Consider the following 20,000-nt stretch of genomic DNA (forward strand, 5'->3'; position numbering starts at 1 on the left):
GTGCAGTAGTTCCTGGTCAAACAGGAAACCGGTGCATTTCCGCTTCCGTTTTCCGGCCAGATGATTTTCGCGGGAGAATCTCCCCCGACACCGTTCAATAGAAAATATATAAATAAAAGGCTTTCGGGGGTGAAATTCATGGAGTGGGTGTTGTGAAACATTTGCCACTCACAAAAGATATACAATTTAACTTTAGTTTTATTGAAAAAGTTACCTAGTATTACTTTAAATGTCTCAACAAACCAAAAAAATCGGAAAAACTAATGTTGCTATATCAGTGGTGCTCAAACTTTTTCTTGTCTAGGTCCCTCAAAATGATATATTCTTGGCCGCCGATCCCCATCAAAATATGTTGTTCCAGAGACCCCCCCCCCCCCCCCCCGCCCAGAAGCAAAGATTTGAGTTAAAAAATGTTGTTTAAAAAAATATATATATTCAAAGATTTGCACAAATGTTCAAGATTTTTCAAAAATAGCAGATCTACAAGCTCGTAAGGTGGCATTCTGTGCCGTGCTATGACCTTGTAGATCTTCTATTTTTGAATAGCCAAAATATAAAAATAATGGTTATGGCTAAAAATCTAAAATGACAGAGATGCGTTCCCGTATTGAGTGGGTCAATGATGTTACTGAGTGATCAGTCCATCAAGAAAGACAAATATCACACTGTTTCTCCCTTCCCCTTACACAAGACACAGTGGTTCTCAACCTTTTGACAAGCAGCCCCACCCATCTGACCAACTTGGCTGCCGTGGTGAGTGATGGGTGGGCCATGTGCATTTTCAGAGAGTGTTATTTGATTCAATCAATCGATCGATCGATCGATCGTGTTCTGGCTTGGATCAATCTATTTAAAGTTCCTGTTTATCACAATGAAAACATTTTTTCAAGATTTTAAAGAAAAATATATATGTTTCTAAATTATTTGGGGGCCACTCGCACCCGGCCCACAGGTTGAGAACCACTGCTTTATGGTAGGTACACACACACACACACACACACACACACACACACACACACACACACACACACACACACACACACACACACACACACACACACACACACACACACACACACACACACACACACACACACACACACACACACACCGTCAGGGTGGTCTCCCTGGAGGAGGTGTCTTCTATCCCAGATCATGGAGCATCGCCAGGGAGAAGCACCGCTGCCTCCCTCCCTCCCTCCCTCCGCTCCCCTCTGCCGGAATGTCTCCCTAGCAACCAGCCGTTGGCGTGGTGATTGGACCAGTGTGCCAGCGGTTGCTATAGTTACAGGAAGCTCCCCTTCCGTGCACTACCCCACTGCCCCCCCCCCCCCCATACACACACACCCCCGCTCCCACCTCTTTCCACAGTCTCTCTTTCTCCTCTTGTCTACCTCTTTTCTCTCAACACTCTTCTCTTTGTTTATATTTTCTCTATTATCTATAGCAGTGGTTCTCAACCTGTGGGTCGGGGGCCCACTTGGTGGGCCGCGAAGGCATAGCAATTGGGCCCCCAAATATAATGATAATAGAAAACTAATTGTAAAATATGAACTTCTGAATAAAATTGTTTTATAAAGTCATGGTATTTTTTTCTTTAAAACCTTGAAAAGTGTGTTTTCATAGTGATACCAATAAATAAGAACTTAAATTATACTAACCGTGGTTGCATTGATCCAAGACGGAACACAATCCATTTTACTGACGAGAACTGATGCTCAGGATTAACTGCTTAAACACTTTTACTTGGTTGAGTATAGAGCCCTGGAGTCCCTCAGGGCTCTATACTAGCAATAGCTAGTGGCTGATCTACAAGCTTGTGATGCGATGGTGAGCTTGTAAATCTGCTATTTTCAGCTAAAGTTTTCCCAGAATACATATCCTGGGGTTTAAGTGTTTTTTTTTTTTTGCAAGCAACGACGGATAATAAATTGACCGTAAGAGATGCTTCCACATCACTATGCTGATTACAACGCTGTCTGTCCGCGCTTTTAACCACTTAACTTAAGCTATTTTACTTCGTTGAAAATAGTGGAAATAGCTTGTAGATCGGCTTTTTCTGTCTAAAATAGGGTTGAAAGTGGTTAATCAGCTGCATTCATCGCCTGCATCATCATCATCATTCATCATTCATCATCATCATTCATCACCACCATAACACGGCAGCTGAAATGCTGCTGTGTTAAGTGGTCAGATGGGTGGGCTGCGAATGCTTTCAAGATTTTCAAGTGGGCCTTGATCCAGAAAAGGTTGAGAACCACTGATCTCTCTCTCTCTCTCTCTCTCTCTCTCTCTCTCTCTGGTACAGTAGAGTGATGTTATGAACTGACTGATGGGGGCTAATGGCCACCAGAGAGACACTGGCGAGAGAAAAAAAACAGCATTTTACAGGAGTGAGTCCCACTAGAGGACAGAGGGGACAGACGCAGAAGCATTTTCACAACAACTCGCAAAGCATTTACTATGTATTTGACCTTATAGAAAAGTGGATCTGCTTCTCTTTGCAGCAAGTTTCAAAATGACCCTGTATAAAAATCTGCTTTGACTCAGAAGATAATAAATAGCTGCTGAGAGCTACTCTGTGGTTTGGATACAAGCATCTGGTATCTCTATCTGTGTATGCGCGCGCGTGTGTGTGTGTGTGTGTGTGTGTGTGTGTGTGTGTGTGTGTGTGTGTGTGTGTGTGTGTGCGCGCGTGCGTGCGTGCGTGCGTGCGTGCATGCGTGCGTGCATGCGTGTGTTTGTGTGTGTGTGTGCGTGTGCGGTGTGTGCGTGTGTGTGTGTGTGTGTGTGTGTGTGTGTGTGTGTGCTGTACGTGTGTCTCTGCCATCCATGCTGTTGTCTTTGGCATAGGAGAGTGCCACTAACGATTGAGAGCAGATGATGTGGTCAGTATGTCATTAGGACAGTATGCACGATTCAGCCCTACTGTCTGGAACACACCACCACACGGCCCTTACAAACCCATCTACGATACTATATCTAGAAATCAACTGGGAGACGTGGCTCCTGGGCTCATGGCTCATTTATGCTGCGTGGCACGACACTGTCGCCCTCGCCGACGAGACCCGATGCTCAGGATTAACCACTTAAATATACGTTTTTACTTGGTTGACTGCATGGCAGTCCCTCTGGGCTCTATAGTAGTGATGTTTCTGTTTTTGCTCTGCACTAAATGAAAATAGCTGATCTACAAGCTGCGATGCGTTGTGAGCTTGTAGATCAGCTATGTCTGCTTAAGTTACCCCATCAGAATACAGATCCAATCTTCCAAAGTCTGACAGATCCATCTTGATCACTTGACTATAGAGTTAATGTGTTCCGATTGGCGTGATGTTTGGACAAAATCTGTCGGATTCATTTATGTTTTGCAAAAATCGGCCTCCTGATGGCGCTATAACAGGCTGGTGTGAAAAATGTGGGGAACAGGTTTTTACTTGGCCTCCACCAGGCCTCTGTGCACAGTTTTGCAGCGATTGGTCCAATGGTGCCGTAGATTAGCCGCTCGGACGGACAGACACACGGACTGACATGGGCGAAAACAGAGTCTCGGCCACGCCTTCGGCCTGGCGGAGACAATAAATAAATGAATGAATGAATTCATAAATAAGAGCAACAGTAAATGAGAGGATAAACTGTGCTTCCTCTGACTAATGCATGAGAGAGGAAGAGGAGTTATCATAATAATGAGGCTTCCGGAAGATAATGTGGATTGATGAAGTGTGTGTGTGTGTGTGTGTGTGTGTGTGTGTGTGTGTGTGTGTGTGTGTGTGTGTGTGTGTGTGCGTGTGTGTGTGTGTGTGTGTGTGTGTGTGTGTGTGTGTGTGTGTGTGTGTGCACATACAGTACAGTATAATGGCTCTGAGTGTATAGTATGTGCGTAGATAATGCTGGATGTATAGTCGGTCTGTCCTCTTCAGAAGACCGCAGCCAGTGGAAGTAAAGAGGAATGGACAGACTGACAGAGAAAAGAGAGAAAGGTAGAGGAAGGAAGAGGTTCAAAACGAGAGAAGGACGTATGCCTAGAGAGAGAGAGAGAGAGAGAGAGAGAGAGGGGGGGGGAGCTATAAGTAGGATTTAACCATTAAGCCCTATACTTAGTTGTACGATAAACAAGTAAAATAACCAATCTCAAGCTCATAACAGGTTGTGAGCTTATAGATCTGGTAGAAGCTGCTACAAGATGTTAAATTGTTTTTTAAATGTTTTGGGGAACATTTTTACCTATAATGACATGGCCAACATCGTGAGGCCAGGGATGAAGTGGTAAACATGAAGTGAGTGAAGCACGGTGTGAGTGATCAAGGTCAATAAAGTGAATGATGAAGAAGAGAACGGAGGGAGACGTGGAGGTGTGAAATGCTGAAGCACGTTCCCCATCAGCACAGATGTCATAAACACATCGGACAAGTAAGACCATCCACCACTGACAACCAATTACTGCCGATGGCACGGCGCGACACAGTTTAGCCCGTTGGCCTCCACATCACATGCCAATGTCAGACTGTCCCAAGATGAGAAATTGATTTCATGCTCGAGTGACTGTCATCAGGAGAGAGAGAGGAAGGAAAGAGAGGGAGAGAGAGAAAGTGTGTGTGTGTGTGTGTGTGTGTGTGTGTGTGTGTGTGTGTGTGTGTGTGTGTGTGTGTGTGTGTGTGTGTGCGTGCGTGTGTGCGTGTGTGCGTGCGTGTGTGCGTGTGTGCGTGTGTGCGTGTGTGAGTGTGTGCGTGTGTGCGTGTGTGCGTGTGTGTGTGTGTGTGTGTGTGCGTGTATTTGTTTTACTATCAGTGAGGGGTCCAAAAAGCCCCCCAGGGATAGCAATACCTTAAAAAGAATTGGGGACATTTTCCAGCGTCATTTTCATGGCTGAGTACGTTTCTTTGAGCTATGGTTACAATTAGTAACAGATTCAGTTTGGGGTCAGGGTTAGGAACAGGGTTACAAGTGACAAAAAATCATTTAAAATGTTTTGTAAAATTGTAACAAAAAGATGGAATAATGCAGATCCCAGTATTCACATGCTTGGCGTGGCTGGCTCCAATGTGGATCTGGGACTTCAGACCTCATCTACGACGTCAGTTGTCTATGACAGTGGTTCTCAAACTTTTTAGTGTCAAGGATCCACAAATGTATATGTATTTGGCCACGGACCCCCATCTGAAAAGGTTTTGTGACAGGGACCCCCAGAAGAGAAGATTCATGTTAAGAAATTCTAAAAGTTTTCCAAACATTTTCAATATTTTTGAAATATATTAAAAAAATAGCAGATGTACAAGCTCACAGCACATCGCGAAGTGACGCACTGTGAGCTTTTATATCTGCTATTTTTGAATAGCCAACGTAGAAAATATGGATAAAGGGGTTAAAATGATTGTGATGTTGTATTAACACATTTTGCTGAGGACCCCCAAGGACCACTGGGGGTCCCCGAACCCCACTTTGAGAACCAATGGTCCGATGGATGTATCTATGATGTATGACTCCAAATTTGGGCAAGGTTTCAGCCCGATCCGAGTCACAAAATGTAATTAAATTAAAGTTTGATATCTCAAAATGTACGGAACACAATATAGTGGAGGAACTAAGTTAGCCTACTGGTAATGTGTTGGAGAAATGTGATTGGTCGAGTGGTTTGCGAGACAAACAGACACACAAACAGACGGTACATGCGTGTGTTGTTCTGTAGGACTTGCCACAGAGAAAGAATTTCAACCTACAGCTGAGATAGAGAGGGAAACGATGAAAAGCAAAGGACAGCCGAAAAGAGATTGGAATGTCATGCAAGAAACGTAACTTGTAATGTTTTGACATAAACATGTGTGTGTGCGTGTGTATGTGTGCATGCATCCGTGCTTGCGCGCATGCGTGTGTTTGTGCGCGTGCGTGCGTGAGTGTGTGTGTGTGTGTGTGCATGTGTGTGTGTGTGTGTGTGTGTGTGTGTGTGTGTGTGTGTGTGTGTGTGTTCATGTGCAACCTAGTGGGGGTTGACACTGAACATTATGAGCTTTAGAAAAAAGCACTGCTTGCTGTGCAGAGACCCACACGGCTCTGGTAACAGACAGTGCATCATGGTGGGTAGTGAGCAGGCAGAGGGCTACATTCAATACAGTATAGTACCTAACCTCATACGAGGGAGGCTTTGGAGAGGAGCTCTCCAGAACATGGAAGAGTACTGGAGGGCTCTGGAAGTGTTTTATCATGATGACTGTCCATGAGGCTTTTGAACGGCTGTGAACAACACTTAAAGTTAATCACTTAATCCATATATACTTTTGGCATATGACGAATAGCGAAAATAGGCTACACAAATAGGCTACACAATGCGTTGCAATGCATTGTAAGTTTGCAGATCTGCTATTTTTGAAAATGTTGACAACATTTTAACCTATAATGACACGCCCAGAATAGGAATAGCAGGTTGAAAGTCATTGGACTGAAAAGAGACTGGTGAGATGGGAAAGAGAGACAGTAGTTGGCATGAACAAATTTAGGGGAAACTATAATATACGTTCATTGCTACTAGTGTTGATTATGTCTTGTTATTATTGTATATTATTGTATGTCTTTAAATGTCTTGATGAATTGAATACACAGGACCACAACGGAAACAAGCCCTTAGGGCTTTTTGAGTTATCCTTTTAACAATCATTGTAAACCGTACCTCTGCACAATCTGCAAACTGTTAATAAAGTATTCAATCAATCAATCAATAATAAATACCGCAAAGAGGTTGTATGCCTCCAGCAACCAGTTACCATTTACATCCATGTCTGCTAGGACTCAAATAGTAGTGAATGAAGAAGGAATTTAATGAACATGTTTTGTGAGGTCACAGTAACCTTGACCTGTGACCGAGTATTTCTAATCGTGCACGTTTGTGCCAAATGTCACACAATTCCCTCGAGGCATGCATTCCTGAGATATCGCGTTCACAGGTGACCTTGACCTTTAACCTTTGACCACCTGCTTCTAATTAGTTCATCCTTGAGCCTAATTGGATGGACATACTACACAGGGACGGATGGATGTATGGACAACCTTTTCCAAAATAGCTGATGTACAAGCTTGCAGCACGGCATGAAGTGACACGCTGTGAGCTTGTATATCTGCTATTTTTGAATAGCCAAAAATCTAAAATGACACCGATGCTTTCCTGATTTTAATGGGTTAATAAGGGGTGCCCCGGTGGATCACTGAGTAAGAGTGCATACCACATAAATAAGACTATATAGTCTTTCCCTTAGCTGGCCCGGGTTCCAATCCGAATGGAGGCACTTCACTGCATGTCATCCCCTTCTCTCTCCCACCTTTCCTTTCTCTCTGTTCACTGTCGTAAAGCAGAATTGCCAGAAAATGATCTTCTGATCAAATATATATATACATTTATAAAAATAGTAATCCCAATAATACTAATATTAATACTACTACTAATACAAATATTATAATTATTGTAGTTAATACATAACAAATATGTATTTTTGATATTAGTACAAAAATAAAATTGGATTAGACTGAGAGGTGTTGCGTTGAACCGATGATGTAATGTTCAGACGAGACAAAACGCACCCTCCTCTCTCTCTCTGTCTCTTCCTGTGCCCACCCCCTCCCCCCATTTTTCTCTGTGGTACTGAATAGAGCTATCTGATTGGCTAACAGCTCCATGGTGATGCTTAGAATAACCACCAACCAGGGCCTGGGTGCCCCTTCACATCGTTACCACAGCAACCCCTCACAACCACCGTGTGTGTGTGTGTGTTTGTGTCTGTATGTGTGTGTGTGCACGTGAAAACATGCATGAGTGTGTGTGTGTGTGTGTGTGTGTGTGTGCGCGCATGTAAGTGTGTCTGTGTATGTATGTATGCACATGTGCATGTGTGCGCTTAGGGACCACACAGTATCATAGCAGCTCATCTCCGGTGAATAAACCTTGTGTGAGTTTATCTCCAGTGGAACAGCTGTGCGGTGAGCAGCGCTGCATCACAGCAGGCCACAGACACAACTTGTTTAGTTCCTCTTCTCTGCGATACCACGACTGCCATGGCTTCATAAAGCACTACTGTATAGTGTACAGTGGATCACTAAGGTGGACGGACATGGCAGGGCGATGTGACCACGACGTCACCGCTGTTGTACTGCGAGGCCGTCAGGTCATTCTGTAGCAGTGAGGAACTGGTGTCATTCATCACATTAAGCCTGACATCCCTATTTTGGGCAAATGTTTAAAAAGAAAATGTATTATATTAAATATATCAGTGATGTTGCTAGGTTTTCAATGAAATGGGTCCCGGGACCCACAGGTGGTCATTCAAATGGGTCCCAGAAACACCGAAAATAACGATCTGAAAACAACGTGTCGCGCGTCGGTGTTTCGGCTCGCGGCTCGGTTTGGTGCGCAGGTCGCGGCTCGGTTCGGCTCGCGGGTCGCGGCTCGGTTTGGTGCGCGGGTCGCAGCCCGGTTTGGCTCGCGGGTCGCGGCTCGGTTTGGCGCGCGGGTCGCGGCTCGGTTTGGTGCGCGGCTCGCTTTGGAGCAGGGCTGCGTGGCTCACGGCTCGCTTTAGTTGTATGCGTCCCGTGGACACAGTGACGGTTGGTTTAATGCGTCCTTTATTAAAAAGGTGCGTCAGAGACGCAGGACGCAGGGCTAGCAGCATCTCTGATATATTACATTTTACGATTTTATCCAATGTTTGAAATGGTTTTCAAAACATTTGAAATGGTTTTCAAAAGTGACCCAAAAGAGGCAGAGGTTAAATCTACTCCCAACCGGGGAGTCCAATAAAAAACTACCTTAGCAGGAGATCCAGTCTCCCACAAGGTTCCTCTGATCCCCTCCGATCCCCACACAGGGCTATTAGCAGTGCAGCTCAGTGTGAATGAATGAGTGGCTACATACCTGCATACCGCTGAGTGTGTGCCTGTGTCAGTGTCAGTGTGTGTGTGCGTGCGTGCGTGTGCGTGCGATGTAGAAATCTTGGTGTAGTCATGGACTTAAACCTGACCTTCAACACTCATATTAAAACAATTACTAAGTCAGCCACCTATCACCGAAATATCAAGGATTAAAGGACTTATTTCTTAACAAGATTTGGAAAAACTTGCATTCATCTTCAGTAGACTCAACTACTGTGACGGTGTCTTTACAGGACTCCCTAAAGAAATGACCAGACGACTGCAGTTGATTCAGATTCAGAACACTGCTCGAGTACCTACTAATCCCAGGGAAGTAGATCATATCACTCCAGTTCTTAGGTCTTTACACTTGTTTTGATTGATTGATTCAATACTTTTCATACTATTAACATGTTTGATTAACAACACGGCAGTACGGCCCGGATTGCTGGCATAGCGGTCCGGGCACCTAGGCTAGGCTTCAAAGTAGCCTGACAGCGCGTTGTGGGTTCGAGTCCTGATCCCGACGGCCTTTGCTGCATGTCACTCCCCTTCTCTCTCCCCATTTCCTGTCAAACTACTGTCCTATCCTTGTTTATATTGTCCTTTGTGTTAATGGTACAATAAGATACCAGGGTTGTGGCTCTTTCGGAGCGTGAACTTTGGGGGGGTGGGAGGGGTAACATACATTCACTGTTTTTGTATGCCTTTTATTACTGACCTGTATGTAAAAATACAAAATAAAAAAACCTTGAACAAAAAAAACAAAAAAACTACTGTCCTATCAATAAAGGCACAAAAAATAATAAAATGTACGGCAGTACAGTCAAAAAGCTATGCTAAAAGGATAACACAAAAAGACTGTTCACTGTCTGTCAAATCATTGATTAAAAAATACTACTGTTGGTTTATAAAGCACTGAATAGTTTAGGATCTTCTGCTACATTATGAGACACCCAGACATCTCAGGTCATCTGGGGACAGGTCTGCTTTCTGTCCCCAGAGTCTAAACTAAATGTGGAGAAACAGCATTCAGTTTTCATGCACCACATATTGTATCTGGAACAAATTCCCAGAAAACCACAGGTCTGCTACCACTCTCAGTTCTTTTACATCAAAGCTGAAGACGTTTCTGTGTCACTGCCTTTTATTGAGGTTTTTGATACATTTCTTGTGCTACACAGTAACTTTATGCTCATATTTTTATTTATTTTAATTGAGCCTATTCTTATTCTTTCTTCTCTTAAAGGTGCAGTAAGTAATTTTTTTTTTGTTCAAATAAGTGTTAAATAGATCTATATTCTGAACGCTATAGAGTTTTGAAATATATTTTCAGTTTTGGGATACAAATTTTATCCAATTAGGACAGAGAATTCATACACGATACAGGATAAACAAGTGAAATTGGAAGAGATGAAACAAAGAAATGAAAAAGCAAAATTGAAACTGGAACGCTATAAATTTGAAGCTGATAAATGGCTACTCTCTCCTGATTGAATGGAATTGGCAACCCACTTGAATTTGCACTTTCTGTTTATTAAAGAGCTGGAGAGATGGGGAGACCCATAGAAATACTATCAGAACATATAGAGCTTGAATCTTTTAACAATAGTTTTGTTTGTTTTAACCAAAAAATATCACTTACCGGTAAGTTATCCTACCTTCAACTCTAAGCATTTTTCACTATATTCAAACTTCCTATATTTGTCATAATGCTTAATGTTTTGTATATAGCACTTTGAATTGACTCTTGAATCGTTCTTAAAATGTACTATATAAATAAACTTGCTTTCCTTTGCCTTGCCTGCATACTACTGAGTGTATGCCCTGTGCACCAGTTTGTGTGCGTGCGTGCGTGCGTGCGTGTGTGTGTGTGCGTGTGTATGTGTGTGAGGGTGTGTGAGGGTGATGAGGTAATCGTCCCTGCCTGCCTGTCTTTACAAGCCTTTTAAAGAACCTCCCCCGCCTGAGGGCAGGGCCGTCCTGCAAAACAACTGCACCTAAACTCTACAGTACAGTCTCTCTGTCACTTTGTTGCCACATTACCTGTGCAGGTGAAACACTTGACGTGAAAGTGCGTATCCTGGACGCGCACCACCTCGCCCCTGCACACCTCTCTGCAGCGTTGGCACTGGATGGGTCCGGAGGTCCGCTCGCCACCCATGGATCCTCGCCGGTACGATGCTGTCATAATAAAGACATAAAGACACAGCGTTATGTATTGACCTACAACACACAGACAGTAAATAAGGACGCCTTGCCGAGCTATGTTGCCCATAGGACAGGAACCAATCTCCTGTTTCTGTATAGCGTGAGGTGGCTTGTAAGTATGCAAGTATTAAAAAGAAATGGACACCTGATGATTCTTCTATAGTTAGAAATCCTTTATTGCTGATTGCTGAATATGAAGTTCATGAAGGGAGGTTCATCTGCTCTCAATCGTTAGTGGCACAGTGTGCCAACGAAAACTGTCTGGCAGGGGATGAGTGAGTGTGAGAACACACATACACACGCACGCACGCACGCACGCACGCACGCACACATTGCAGGGTAGAGATAGATAGATAGATAGATAGATAGATAGACATGTAATCACACTGTCAACACTTACTCTGACACTGTAAGGTCTGACACCTCTGGAAGCTGGGTAGATTCTGGGCTTTCTCTCACCTTGCATAATGTTGCTATGTGTGTCTCATGCACACACACACACACGTGCACGTACGCACGCGCGCACACACACACACACACACACACACACACACACACACACACACACACACACACACACACACACACACACACACTGCTGCTGCTGTATCGGGTTAGAAAGTGCATGGCTCTTGCTTTCTTGTTTCATTTTCATGCGTTAGCTTAAATGTCAGACTTCCACAAGCCTGAGAGCTATTTCCCACAGTCAGAACAACGTGGCCTGCATAGAAACTCAACAATAATGGGATAAAAGGCAGTAGCCTGCTCGTAAAAAGAAGAGGAAGAAAAAAAAGTTACGAGGCTGCACTCAGTCAGTCCTTAAAGAGTAATGAGAATGGGTGACGTGACTTTCTTCGTCTAAAAGAACTCCCTCCTCATCCTCGGTGCTAACAATGGCTCTCTTTGAACATGAAGATGCGTGTGTGTATTGTTAGTAAGGGGGTCATGTAAACAATCTCATCAAAACCTTGGGTACCTAACCATACTATTGTTGTACGACAAATAGTGAAAATAGCAGATCCACAAGCTTACAGCACCTCGCATAGTGCTGTGTTGTGAGCTTGTGGAGTTGCTACTTATAAATATTTAAACATTTATTTTGAAGATTTTGGAGATGTTTCACCTAAGACATGTCCAAAATAGGGACGCCAGGTTGAAAGTAGCTAAGATTGTTTTTCCCGTTAGAACAAAATGTGTCAAAAGCACTTTTTCAGGAGCTATGACTTCTATGGTGGATAATAAGTGGGTCATTACGTGAGACACTATTCTTTAGAATGAATCCTTAGAAATGATTATTTGGAGACGGGTGGCATTTTGCTATTTTGCTTTGTAGGTGCTGAGTCAAATCCTCAGTGTTACACAAAAGGACCCTTATGGGACAATTTCTCAGAATTAAATTAACAGTTAGGTTTCTGAGGAGGCACACTTATGGTAAGTCATGCTGACTAAGAGACAGTAGCTACCCTTTTGCTCATAATTTACACAAATGTGCTGCATAACTGAAATTACCTGCCACCAAATGTTTGATAAATGTGGTGGAACTTGTTAGCTCATACAGTTTCATAATGAACTTAAATCATAATATGAAACTATTGATGATGATGAATGAGACCGAATGCATTTTCCAGTGCTCCCAATCAGAAACAAGGCTTTCAAACTAACAACCTCTCAATGCACAAACAGTATGCCAGGATTGATGGGTACGAACTCTTACACTATGTACAGTATATCTTCCTGGGGGGACATTTGAGTGGCCCCACAGTTGTTGGGGGTATATTGGCGACGGCTATTCTCAAGCAAACCCCAAAAAAGGTGCTCATTGAGGTTCATGTGATAACCTATTCTGTCCATCATGCCAACTTGGACACATCGTCTGCACGGCGTGAACACTTGCCTAGTGGCCCGCTTGGACACCCGTCTTCAGTGCACCTGCCTTGTTTTTGAATCTCAAGTGATTTAAAAAGGAAATGCTCATTACTTTTGCACACACATACTTTTGCTCAACACCTTGCACATACGAAGAATGTTGCGCAAATAAAAAAGTGTGGACACCCCCAAAAAATGCCCTTGGGAATCACATACATGCGGTATAATGGCAGGGTAACCAGCTAGCTATCTATCAGTAGAGCTCCAGCCAGAAGTACACCAGATCCTGGCCTGGCTTGACAGCGCTATACTGAGTCCCATTACACTGCAACTCCCTGAGTGTATTCAGAACCCCCATGGCCTTGCCTGTTCTGTGCATGACAACTGTGAGTGTGTCGTCAGTGTAATGGAGTGCAAAGAGCATTCATTCACCCGTGGGTGAAAGATATGCAGGAGCATTGTTGTTTATGTTCCTTCAGGGCAGGGCAGTGGGTAGTGGAAATATGTGCGCATGATTAATTCCCACTTCCCAATCTCCCACAGCCATGACTCGATCAGTTCAGTGTGTGACCACAGGGACCCACAAGCCTGCCTGCTTAGTGCCCTGCCACAAGTGCAAAAATGGACCTGCCCCATGTGTGTATGTGAGTGCGCTTGTGTGTATGTGCGAAATGTGCTGGCGTGCGATAGCATAGAAGGAACGAGAGAGCATGGGAAAGAAATCACTAATTGCCAAACTAATGAACAAGAAACAATGGCATCGGCAGGGAGGAGCTGACCGGCTTACTGTGCCAACACCGACCGGAAACATGCACAAATTTCCCCTACAAAACTGACAGCCAACCACAACAAAGTTCTCTCGCATTAGAGACTGGAACATTATCACTCCCTCACCAGCATCATGGGTGCTTTCCTTGTTTTGTTTTGTTTTACACCTACAGCCACACATGCAGCTAGTTATTGTGTTCTTGCCCCTGTGTGACCCTGTTATAGAGCATGGACACCCACACCAGCATGTAACCCAATTAACAACTCTGAGCCCCATCGTGGCCTGGTCAGTGGGTAACCTAGGGCTTGGCTTGGCTTGAGTGTGTGCATGAAGTCAGGTGACAGCCAGGGGACACCAATCCAGGTAATTAGAGGACCTGGAGTCCAAGTTGCCAAACAGGGCATCCAGGGTTGCAGGCAGAATTTCGGCAGGCAGAGAGGAGTGCTACTCAAAACCGCAAGTACGCAGCAGTTAGTGTGAAGTGTTCCGTGTTTGTGCACCCATCATTTCACTGTTTACAGAGACAGACACTTTGACAGGACATATGGCCACAGCGGGGATTGAACTTGTGATCTTCACAGAGTGTTTATTGTCTGAATCCTGCCACCGACAGCACCAGTCCAGCTGGTGAGCTTGCTGCCAGACACAAATTCACAGCCAGTCTCTCGGATAGATCAATGGGAGCTCTATGCACGTGGGTGTGTTTTGTGTATTGTTCTAGTGTCTTAACCACTGGCGTCCCTATTTTGGGCATGTCATTGTTGGTTTTAAAATTTCTCAAAAATAGTGAACATAAAGTTAATTACAGTACTTGAATAAATTAGTTACTTTATACCACTTTTTAGTTTAACCATTCAGAAAAGGTATCACCTGTCCTATGTGGTCGGACAATGCATCGTTCTGAACAAGAACCATGCTTACACCTTAAAGGACCTTTAAGGTTTAATTTGCACGATAAAAACAGACAACTCACATTTAAAATGAACACATGTTTTTATATGACCTCTTGTACAACTACTCGAAATTGCCTTCCGTCAGTATGTCATTTTTTCAACCCACCCAGAGTGTGATTGCTGCTTTTTTTCAGGTGCATTAAAAACAGTTTGATGAATAAAAATGGCGCAAATTAAGACCTTTACCCCATCCACAAGGCCACACCTCCAGTCAAAGACACAGGCAATGATGAGAAGGTGCATGATTAGTTGGTGTAACAACTGTGGCCTTCCAGCCTCTTCCATTAATAACCACATAAAACCCTAGTGTGACGTCTCTTGGGCGACAAACATTCCAGGAAAATAAGCTTAAGGGAAAAAGGAGTGGCCCAAGCATAGAGCCCTGATCAGTATATAGGGTGGTTAATCCCCCAACCAAACACACACACAGTGCACACATACACACACACACACAAACAAAATTATGCACATACACATACTACACTCCACTTGTTGATAGTACATCTATGTTACGTGTCATAGAGCAGTGGAGAAATCCTCTCGGGAGTGGAGGAATTACGCAACACTTCCTCCAGTGTGTTCATATATGGGAGGCATGCAGCCAGCCAAGCTCTCCCTGTCTGAACCCATAATAAATCCTCCTAACAGCCCTAACACACACATGCAGGCATGCCCGTAGGGCGGCTGCATCTTTCAATTATTTTCTTCGCAACTATTCTATCGATTATACCTTTTGCGATTCGTCGTACTGCAGGGTCACACACACACACACACACACACACACACACACACACACACACACACACACACACACACACACACACACACACACACACACACACACACACACACACACACACACACACACACACAGAGGTGGTGAGTCACCCCATTCCAATGATAGCTACCAGTCTGCAGGTGTTACATGCTGACTCCAGATCAGCTGTGAAAGCCCCCTAGGTAGGAGGAGGGCTCAAGCCTCCGGCAAAACAGGCCTGGGGTCAGGCTGGACTGGCTCACGGTGTCTCTAAGGCAGTGTTTCCCAGCCAGTGGGTCGCGAGTAAATATCAGAAATTATAAGAAAAGAAATCTAGAATTTTTCAAAAACAATCCAGGAAAACAAAATGACAAAATAGTATCAGTGTTTCTGAAACAGGGCTTAAGTGATTCATTAATAATGTATTTTTGTAAGTGTGGGTCCCGGGGAGACACCATATATGTTCTGGGTTTTGAGCTGATAATTTGGGACCCCTGCTCTAAAGGGACTGAGGGGCTGCTTCTGTTTCCTGGCCTCAACCTCAGAGCCTCAGGGGAAGTGCCTACTGGAGCCCAGTCACATAGGATGCTGGGAGATTAGAGGTGACAGTCCCCCCCCCCCCCTCTCTCTCTCTCTAAGAGAGATAAACACGAGAGATAGATGGGAGAGAGGAACAGGCCAGGACAATGAGAGAGGAATGGATCCATAAATGCAACACTAACACACTAGAGTCGACTGTCTGGATTATTGTGAAAACAACGACCGCTTTGTTAGAAGTACCTCAGTAAGCAGTTAAGCTGGTGTCTCTACAGACCATTAACCACTTAAGCCCTATATAGTATATACTTTACTTGTACTTTGATGAATAGCTAAAATAGCCAAACTACAATCCCACAATGCAACACATTTTGAGCTTGTGGATCTGCTATTTTCGTGATTTCTGAATAAAATAAAATAATAATAATAATCATTAATGTTTGCCTATAATGACATGCCAAAAATAAGTACGCCAGATTTAAAGTGGTTAAGACAGGGTCTGATAATGGCATGGCTGCCCTGTGTAGTCAGTATTTGGAGGCCAGTCTGAAGCCAAGTGGAACATGTGGACAAAATATGAAGGGGACATACAGTCTGTATACATACATATGGGGGACATGAAAACAAATGCTGTTCCATCCATACGCCTCGCCCCTTCGCTGCCACACCATGAAAAGCCGTCAGATCATAAATACAGGGTTAGGTGTGCTTAACTTTAGTGTAATGGGAATTCATTCAACATGCGGTGTTCTGAGAGCAGAAGGGGTTTCTTTGAATATAGATACTGGAACACGGCTGTAGGGCATTCAGGTGGCAGTAGCCCACCAGACCCGGGTTCAATCCCCAGCTGCAGTGCCTCCGGCTTGGCCGGTCGCTCAGTTGAATGAACACATCTGGCAGCATTCGTGGGTGAGAAGCCGACAGGGGACTGTGTCCTTGCCCCTGAACTAGCAAGTCCGGGCCGGTTCCACCGGGAGAGGAACTAGGGGAGATAGCGTAAACCTCCGTTGTCAGGTGAAAATAAGTTAAGCTACATAAGAAATCAGAGGAGGCATGTGGTTGTCTCCACAAGGATGGCAGCGACAGGGACCACAGTACTAGAACCAGACCCATACAGAGTATATCGGTACGGCTGATATATCGGCCAATTTCAACCACTTTCAACCTGGCGTTCCTATTTTGTGCATGTCATTATAAGTGAATAGCTTCTAACGTTTAAAAGAATTGCGTATCTACAAGCATGTAGATCAGCAATTTGGGAATTTTCTATTTCAAGCTTTTTAAATTGATTAGAATAGATTTTTTCTTTTTCTTTTACAAAATAACGGTCAAACATCAGTAATCTGTGGACTAGTAGGCTACTCTCCAAAATCTGCATCGGACTAAAAAATCTGACATTGATCGGGCTCTACACAGTAAACATTTGCCAATGAATTGCCAACTAAATTGGCACACATCAAACGGATTTTGCTGCAGGAACATTTAGCATGTTGTTCACACAGTTTTTGTTTGCATGCCAAAACTGTGAGGTGCTAACTAACCCTCTTGGTGATGATATGTGTTGATTGGACAGAATAACAGAGGATCTCTAGTAGGTGCCACAAGTGCTTTGCATGAAAGTATTTCCAACTTTTCTGCTTGGAGTGCACACAAATAAAAGGTGAGGCGCAGGTGGAAGAACTGCAGTGTGCAGCAACACATGCATGGGCCCTTTATAATCAACGATAAGACTGGGTTCACTGTCAATTTTTGGCAAAAGCTTGTATGTAAACAATTACAGATGGTAACAGTAACCCTACCCCAAGTCTTTTGATGTTGTCGGTGTCAGGTGGAAACCTTTTATGTTCAAAACTGATACTTTTAAAGAAATGGAACAGTGTTATGTTAAATGTATGTCAAGTATGTCATAAAGTTATGAAAAAACATAACAATGAAATTATCGAGATATAAAGTTTCTGCCCGACAGCAACGTTATAATGCATGCATTGATCAGATATCCCTCTCTTTTCCTGTTTTTCTTGCCTCTCTCTCCTTCTCTCTCTCTCTCTCTCTCTATGTCAAGGCCTTGGAGAGGATCATTTATCAGAGGGGTGATGGAGTGTCCGGTGACATCACTGACATACTGTCATGCTACTGGAAGAGAGAGAGGTCAGAGCGTTCCTGACTGCCTGAAGGATCACTCAATCCCAGCAGACACCAAGGTCATGGAGAGAGCAGGCTGGGAGATGTGATGTACACACACGCATGCACGCACACACGCACACGCACAGACAAAGTGTGTCAGCTGCGTTTGAGCAGAAAGCCTGGAAGTTGGAGTCACTGTAATTGAATTGTAATTGAAGAAGGATGTGGTTCTTACAGGTGACGTGGTGTTGAATGTCCCCTACTTTTATCCTCCTCTTCAAGAACCGGCACTTAATGGTGTAAAGCCAGTCTGCTTTGCCCTTGCACACGGGTGCATTTCGCCTTTCCGACATGTCGCCTTTCCGACGTTGACGAACCCTATACCTAACCCTAACCCTAACCCTAACCGCACGCGGAAGCCACTAGTCGGAGTGGCGAGATGTCGGAATGGATGGAGCACCCCCTTGCACACAGTAAAACCCTGAGTGTTCGTTTAGCTCGTAGCATATAGGAGTGAACTGTGAACATTTTTGATCAAATGCAATCACCTGCATGTGCATAATATTCATATGTGTTTGTCTTGCATCTGTGTGCAATATTTCCTGCTTCCCGTTGTTGTTGTCTGTTATTAAACCTTTTAATACATCTTCAATAGACTGATATCCAGCTAGGGCTGAACAATTAACTGAAAAATAATCTAAATCACAATATGAACTACTGCACTTTACAAATCGCAGAGGCTGCAATTCACACTGCATTAGGGGGGAGAGTATTTTTAGGTATGAATTGGTCCATCCATGAATCAAATGCAATATACATTTCATCCTCAAATGTATACTACAGTAAAAGGATTTCAATTGATCGGCCATACAACAAAGTATAGGCTTAAGATCAGATTGTGGACATATCATTAGGCTATAAGCGGATGACATGGTTTTACTTGTTGAACAAGAATAACATCTACATTTTATGCTGAAGATTGTTGTGGAATGGTGCTGCTGAAAATGGAGACTAGTGATAAATCAATGTCAGTGTTACAGCTCGGTCAGCCGGAAGAAGATTGGGATCGCTACTGAACAAAGTGAACCAATATTTGGTCGTTTTGGATTCCCTTACTTACACAACTCTATAATCCATGGGTGTCCCCTGTGTCTGATCATGCTTCTGGTGTTTGGCGTTTCCGTGAACATACTAGTTGTAACAATGTGCATAAATGTAAAATGCTTCGGTTTTGGAATACATGAACAGAAACTCACTTAAACGATATATAAATGAAACATTTTGCATGGTCATCCATGGGATATTGAGTTGAAATCCTTAGTTCATTTGAATTATTTCTCATTCGTTTAGCTGAATAGGTAATTTTGTGATATTCAGCAGATTAGGAGCAAAATGTTCCCTGTGCAGGCTACAGAGAAAAATGGTCTGTTGACATATAACACCCTGTAACACCCTGGATTTTCTCCTTGGGCGATTAATAAAGTGATGTATTATCCTACAGTATAATATGGTATGAACAAAAGTATAATTTAACCAAATGAACCCTAGTGTCCCTATTCTGGGATGAACTTTCAATGTGACACGTTGTGAGCTTGTAGATCAGCTATTTTTGGCAAACAAACTAGTTGGTGTAGATGAGGGGGCCTAGTATAGACCCCTGAGGACTCCTGTCAACAAAGTAAATTGGGTTTAAGAGGTTAACAAAAGAGAAAGATTACTATGCGCACAGTTATGTTTATGAACATTGCCATTAGGCCTAGAGACTGGCAGCTTTAATGCCACTCCAGAGGCGGACAGACAGTGTGAGCTCAGTGAAATTGACAATGAGATTTAGTTTTTGTTTTATTGTCCCGTTTACGAGGGATGCACTCTTTGGTCAAATGTACACCATTCT

At 43.6% G+C, this 20,000-nt stretch overlaps 1 protein-coding gene across 1 annotated transcript in view; it reads right to left on the reverse strand.

The window, feature by feature from the left end:
• ablim3 (actin binding LIM protein family, member 3) overlaps nucleotides 1–20,000 on the reverse strand; it is a 69,445-nt gene that overhangs the window by 43,577 nt on the left and 5,868 nt on the right. The window contains exon 2 of the mRNA XM_084042139.1: nucleotides 10,936–11,073. Within this exon, the coding sequence (XP_083898265.1) occupies nucleotides 10,936–11,073 (138 nt within the window). The remainder of the gene's footprint in view (nucleotides 1–10,935; nucleotides 11,074–20,000) is intronic.

This window comes from Gymnoscopelus microlampas (assembly GCF_963454915.1).
Source record: "Gymnoscopelus microlampas genome assembly, chromosome: 18".
Classification (NCBI taxonomy): Eukaryota; Metazoa; Chordata; class Actinopteri; order Myctophiformes; family Myctophidae; genus Gymnoscopelus; species Gymnoscopelus microlampas.